We start from the raw sequence: 6,933 nt of genomic DNA on the forward strand, positions 1-6,933 counted from the left end.
CTTCCCCTCTGTCTCTCCTCTCTCTCTGTCTCTCCTCTCTCTCTGTCTCTCCCCCTCTCTCTGTCTCTCCCTCTCTCTGTCTCTCTTCCCTCTTTTTATCTCCCCGTCTCTCTGTCTCTCCTCCCCCTTTCTCTCCTCCCTCCCTGTCTGTCCCGTCTCTCTCTCCTCCCTCTCTCTCTGTCTCTCCCCTCTCTCAATCTCTCCCCTCTCTCTCTCTGTCTCTCCCTCCCTTTCTCTCCTCCCTCTCTGTCTGTCCTCCATCTCTCTCTGTCTCTTTTTTCCAAAAATACTTTATTCACAAACATTTGCAAATATGCATTACAAAAAGTTCAAATTTCACATTTCGGAAAGTACAATAGAGATCAGATTTCTTCAATACATTTACATGAGGTGCCTCACAACCCATGCCATTCCATTTTATATGCAATGTATATAGCAAAAAAAACACATTTTGATGCACACAGCATTTTACAGGGGTTCCAGACCCTCGGTTCACTATGGCAGGAGGACCTATCACAGTGGCCTTTCCCCATTGAGTCTTTGTTGCAGCCACCCCAAGCTGTAGTGAGTCCCTCAGCACGTAGTCCTGGACCTTAGAATCTGCTGGTGTCTCACTGCACTCAGTTACCCCACCCCTCACAAAGAACAAAACAAACAAAGAACAGTACAGCACAGGAACAGGCCATTCGGCCCTCCAAGCCTGCGCCGATCTTGATGCCTGCCTAAACTAACTCCTTCTGCACTTCCAGGGACCATATCCCTCTATTCCCTTCCTATTCATGTATTTGTCAAGATGTTTCTTAAATGTCGCTATCGTATCTGCTTCCACCACCTCCCCTGGCAGCAAGTTCCAGGCACTCACCACCCTCTGTGTAAAAAACTTGCCTCGCACATCCCCTCTAAACTTTGCCCCTCGCACCTTAAACCTATGTCCCCTAGTAACTGACTCTTCCACCCTGGGAAAAAGCTTCTGACTATCCACTCTGTCCATGCCGCTCATAACTTTGTAAACCTCTATCATGTCGCCCCTCCACCTCCGTCATTCCAGTGAAAACAATCCGGGTTTTTCCAACCTCTCCTCATAGCTAATGCCCTCCAGACCAGGCAACATCCTGGTAAACCTCCTCTGTACCCTCTCCAAAGCCTCCACGTCCTTCTGGTAGTGTGGCGACCAGAATTGCACGCAATATTCTAAGTGTGGCCTAACTAAGGTTCTGTACAGCTGCAACATGACTTGCCAATTTTTATACTCTATGCCCCGACCGATTAAGGCAAGCATGCCGTATGCCTTCTTGACTACCTTATCCACCTGCGTTGCCACTTTCAGTGACCTGTGGACCTGTACGCCCAGATCTCTCTGCCTGTCAATACTCCTAAGGGTTCTGCCATTTACTGTATACCTCCCACCTGTATTAGACCTTCCAAAATGCATTACCTCACATTTGTCCGGATTAAACTCCATCTGCCATTTCTCCGCCCAAGTCGCCAACTGATCTATATCCTGCTGTTTCCTCTGACAATCCTCATCATTATCCGGCACAGTGGCGCAGTGGTTAGCATTGCAGCCTCACAGCTCCAGGGACCCGGGTTCGATTCTGGGTACTGCCTGTGTGGAGTTTGCAAGTTCTCCCTGTGTCTGCGTGGGTTTTCTCCGGGTGCTCCGGTTTCCTCCCACAAGCCAAAAGACTTGCAGGTTGGTAGGTAAATTGGCCATTATAAATTGTCACTAGTATAGGTAGGTGGTAGGGAAATATAGGGACAGGTGGGGATGTTTGGTAGGAATATGGGATTAGTGTAGGATTAGTATAAATGGGTGGTTGATGGTCGGCACAGACTCAGTGGGCCGAAGGGCCTGTTTCAGTGCTGTATCTCTAATCTAATCTAATCTAAATTATCCGCAACTCCACCAACCTTTGTGTCGTCCGCAAACTTACTCATCAGACCAGCTACATTTTCCTCCAAATCATTTATATACACTACAAACAGCAAAGGTCCCAGCACTGATCCCTGTGAAACACCACTAGTCACATCCCTCCATTCAGAAGAACACCCTTCCACTGCTACCCTCTGTCTTCTATGACCGAGCCAGTTCTGTATCCATCTTGCCAGCTCACCTCCGATCCCATGTGACTTCACCTTTTGTACCAGTCTGCCATGCGGGACCTTGTCAAAGGCTTTACTAAAGTCCATATAGATAACATCCACTGCCCTTCCTTCATCAATCATCTTCGTCACTTCCTCAAAAAACTCAATCAAATTAGTAAGACACGACCTCCCCTTCACAAAACCATTCTGTCTCTCGCTAATAAGTTCGTTTGTTTCCAAATGGGAGTAAATCCTGTCCCAAATAATCCTCTCTAATAGTTTCCCTACCACTGATGTAAGGCTCACCGGCCTATAATTTCCTGGATTATCCTTGCCACCCTTCTGAAACAAAGGAACAAATTTGGCTATTCTCCAGTCCGCTGGGACCTCACCTGTAGCCAATGAGGATGCAAAGATTTCTGTCAAGGCCCCAGCAATTTCTTCCCTTGCCTCCCTCGGTATTCTAGGGTAGATCCCATCAGGCCCTGGGGACTTATCTCCCTTAATGCTTTGCAAGACACCCAACACCTACCTCACCATCTCCATCTGCTGGTGTCCCTGTCTCACTGCACTCAGTTACCTCCCCCCCCTCACTATCTCCATCTGTTGGTGTCCCTGTCTCACTGCACTCAGTTACCCCCCACCCCCTCACCATCTCCATCTGCTGGTGTCGCTGTCTCACTGCACTCAATTACCCCCCAGTCACCCCTGGCTACCTCACCATACAAAAGGTCCTTGGGTATGAGACCATCTTCCATCCTGCGAAACGTAGAAACATAGAAAATTGGAGCAGGAGTAGGCCATTCAGCCCTTCGAGCCTGCTCCGCCATTCATTATGATCATGGCTGATCATCCAACTCAGTAACCTGTTCCCGCTTTCCCCCCATATCCTTTGATCCCTTTCACGCCAAGGGTTATTTCTTGCAAACGTACAATGTTTTGGCCTCAACTGCTTTCTGTGGTAGCGAATTCGACAGGCTCACCACTCTCTGGGTGAAGAAATTTCTCCTCATCTCAATCCTGAAAGGTTTACCCCATATCCTTAGACTATGACCTCTGGTTCTGGACTCACCCACCATCGGGAACATCCTTCCTACATCTACCCTGTCAAGTCCTGTTAGAATTTTAGAAGTTTCTGTGACATCCCCTCTCACTCTTCTGAACTCCAGCGAATATAATCCTAACTGACTCAATCTCTCCTCATACATCAGTCCCACCATCCCAGGAATTAGTCTGGTAAACCTTTGCTGCACTCCCTCTATAGCAAGAACATCCTTCCTCAGATAAGGAGACCAAAACTGCACACTATATTCCAGGTGTGGCCTCATCAAGGCCCTGTATAATTGTAGCAAGACATCCCTGCTCCTGTACTCGAATCCTCTCGGTATGAAAGCCAACATACCATTTGCCTTTTTTACCACCTGTTGCACCTGCAAGCTTACCTTCAGCGACTGGTGTACGAGTACACCCAGGTCTCGTTGCATATTCCCCTCTCTTAGTTTATAGCCATTCAGATAATAATCTGCCTTCCCGTTTTTGCTACCAATGTGGATAACCTCACATTTATCCACATTATACTGCATCTGCCATGCGTTAGCCCACTCACACAACTTGTCCAAATCACCCTGAAACCTCTCTGCATCCTCCTCACAACTCACCCTCCCACCCAGTTTTGTGTCATCTGCAAATTTGGAGATATTACATTGAGTTGCCTCATCTAAATCATTAATGTATATTGTGAATAGCTGAAGTCCTGGCACCGATCCCTGAGGTACTGCACTACTCACTGACTGCCAATCGGAAAAAGATCTGTTTATCCCTACTTTTTGTTTCCTGTCCGCCAAGCAAATTTCTATCCATCGCAATACACTACCCCCAATCCCATGCACTTTAATTTTGCATGCTAATCTCTTATGTGAGACTTTGTCTAAAGCCTTCTCAAAGTCCAAATAAACCACCTCCACTGGCTCCCCCTCATCAACTCTACTAGTTACATCCTCGAAGAATTCTAGTAGATTTCCCTTTCGTAAATCCATGCTGACTCTGTCCGATTCTACCACTGTTCTCCCAGTGCTCTGCTTTAAAATCTTTGATAATAGACTCTAGAATTTTCCCCACTACCAACCCATCGAAGCCGCATTTGTTTGCCAACACATTTGGGAGCTCTGCCTTTGAGAGGACTGTCACATTTGTGATTTTGTCTGGATGAAATTCCGTCCCTCGGTATATTCTACCGTTTTATGTCTGGTTACTTTGTATTATTTACTGTTACTAGGGCGTCTTCAATTTCATTTTAAAGTCCTGACAATCTAAAGCAGACTATCCAAAATGAATTGAATGCAGCAGCCTGGACTGAAATTGACTGCAAACCCATGGAATCACAAGCATTTAATCACAGCTTTCCCCATTACGTCCTTTATTCAATAACAGAAAAAAGCACAGTCTCAGTTCAGCTGGAATACAGCGAGAGTTTATTCCAGAACAATGTCAATTACTCTTTTATAATTCCAAAGACATCCACAAGATAATCCAGAGTGACAGCAAAGGAATGGCTGTTGTGGTTTGCTTTTTAAAATCTTCAACATGACTCAAAAATATGAACGCTAAATCTGATTTTTAGCGATTCATTTCTCCATCAGATTTATGCCGATAGCAGATGGAGCTTCATTTGATTATTTGAGACGGAAAACACTTTTCCAGTCATTCTCCCACTGTGTGTGTACAGGTCAGACATATTCTCAGCATAGTAAAAGGACACCTGCCCTCCCTCATAGTCCAAATAAATGCCAATCATTTTTGGATTCACTTGAAGTGTGAGGTGATCAATCTGTTTCGGGTTTCTTTTCTTGGGTGCAAAGAATTCCAGCAACCATTGCATCCAATTGGTTGTATAAGGATTTATGACCCAGTCGCCATTCTGTGTGCTCAGATCTCTGAGGTATTTTCTTTTTACTGACTCTGTCAATACGCTGATCATTGACCTGGTCCCCTGGTCCACCTCAACCTCCCAGTCGTGTTTCCCTGATGTAAATCCTTTCAATCCCAGCACACAGATGCAATGTTGAAATCGTTTTGGGTTGTCCGGGAGATGCTGTTCCACATAATGTTCAGCACCATTCGTGACTCCTCAGATACTGAAGCAGTCCGTGTGGAAATGCAGCAAGACCTGGACAATATCCAGGCTTGGGCTGATAAGTGGCAAGTAACATTCGCGCCACACAAGTGCCAGGCAATGACCATCTCCAACAAGAGAGAATCTAACCATCTCCCCTTGACATTCAACGGCATTACCATCGCTGAATCCCCCACTATCAACATCCTAGGGGTTACCATTGACCAGGAACTGAACTGGAGTAGCCATATAAATACTGTGACTACAAGAGCAGGTCAGAGGCTAGGAATCCTGTGGCGAGTAACTCACCTCCTGACTCCCCAAAGCCTGTCCACCATCTACAAGGCACAAGTCAGGAGTGTGATGGAATACTCTCCACTTGCCTGGATGGGTGCAGCTCCAACAACACTCAAGAAGCTCGACACCATCCAGGACAAAGCAGCCCGCTTGATTGGCACCCCATCTACAAACATTCACTCCCTCCACCACCGACGCACAGTGGCAGCAGTGTGTACCATCTACAAGATGCACTGCAGCAACGCACCAAGGCTCCTTAGACAGCACCTTTCAAACCCGCGACCTCTACCAACTAGAAGGACAAGGGCAGCAAATGCATGGGAACACCACCACCTGCAAGTTCCCCTCCAAGTCACACACCATCCTGACTTGGAACTATCTCAAGGGCAATTAGGGAATGGCATAAATGCTGGCATAGCCAGAGAAGCCCACATCCCATGAATGAATAAAAAAAAAATAACCAACTCTCATTCTTGTCATGCTCTCAGAGAAGATGAGACTGGGGTGAGCAGAATTCAGACACAGCATCAAATGTGTCAACGTTGTAAAGAAACTAAAAGATTAGCACCTAGAAAGTAACCTGCTATAGTCTGTAGTACTCTGAGTATGGAACATATATATATATATATATATATGTAAATATTTAGGAAACATATCTTAAATTTTACTCCAATTACCTTGATGGGTTCAAACAGTGCATCAACCACTCAAAGCATTGAAATGCATCCGAACATTGATTACAACTTTACACAAATGTAAAGCTTTACCGAGACTTAAGGTTTCTTGATTTGATCTGAGTGATATCCATGAATGTGGCATGTCAATACAATTGCCTTAGTGCCCAGCCTTAGGAAATCAGCCAGACAGGGACCATTGACACAACCACAAAGAAAAAACCTCCAAAAACGGAACAGGCCACCACCCAAACCAGTGGCAAGAGGAGGCTATCGTCTGAGACAGACTGCGGCAGCTCCTCCTCAGTGGACGAGGAAGTGCTGGAACGACAGCACCTGCAAAAGAAGCGGCAGAACTCAAAGGAGCTGGAAGATAAAGCCCCCCAACTCTGGGGCACTGGAAGCTGTGATGGGCCCAGCCCGCCCCAAACCCGAAGCGCTGAGCTTAGCGACATGCCCAGTGCATCCCAGCTCCGGGACACCGAGAACAAAGAAATGTCAGGCGCACTCCATTTCCGGGAAGCCGGGAGCATTGATGTTTTTTGAGGAGGAACAGAGGGGAAAGATACCAACAGCAGAGGACAACCCAATCCTTCCTGCCTACAAGACCCCCCACAATGTCACCCCAGCAGAACAAACCTGCATGGGAAATCAGGAGGGGTTTCTGAGCCCAACGAACATGAAGCAGCTTGCATACACTATGGGTATGCAGGAACACACCAAAGGCCTGGGACTAGCAAGGACAAATGGTGTGGGAAGCAAGAA

General features: G+C 46.6%; 1 protein-coding gene across 1 annotated transcript; it reads right to left on the reverse strand.

Annotated features, from left to right (window-relative positions):
* Window positions 1-4,726: 4,726 nt before the first annotated feature.
* Window positions 4,727-6,022, reverse strand: LOC137345696 (zinc-binding protein A33-like). The gene is made up of 2 exons (XM_068008960.1): window positions 5,956-6,022; window positions 4,727-5,211 (listed from the first exon to the last, which is right to left on the reverse strand). Exons 1-2 carry the CDS (start codon window positions 6,020-6,022, stop codon window positions 4,727-4,729), a joined length of 552 nt encoding a protein of 183 aa, XP_067865061.1.
* Between the last annotated feature and the right edge of the window lie 911 nt (window positions 6,023-6,933).

Source organism: Heterodontus francisci, chromosome 29 (genome assembly GCF_036365525.1).
Source record: "Heterodontus francisci isolate sHetFra1 chromosome 29, sHetFra1.hap1, whole genome shotgun sequence".
NCBI classification, from domain to species: Eukaryota; Metazoa; Chordata; class Chondrichthyes; order Heterodontiformes; family Heterodontidae; genus Heterodontus; species Heterodontus francisci.

Excerpts from the sequence above, each read along its gene's own strand:
- LOC137345696 (XM_068008960.1), bottom strand. The coding sequence starts at position 6,022 with ATGCTGTGTCTGAATTCTGCTCACCCCAGTCTCATCTTCTCTGAGAGC. Across the intron at positions 5,212-5,955 it reads CATGACAAGAATGAGAGTTG|GAGTCACGAATGGTGCTGAA; the intron begins GTTATTTTTTTT and ends TCAGTATCTGAG.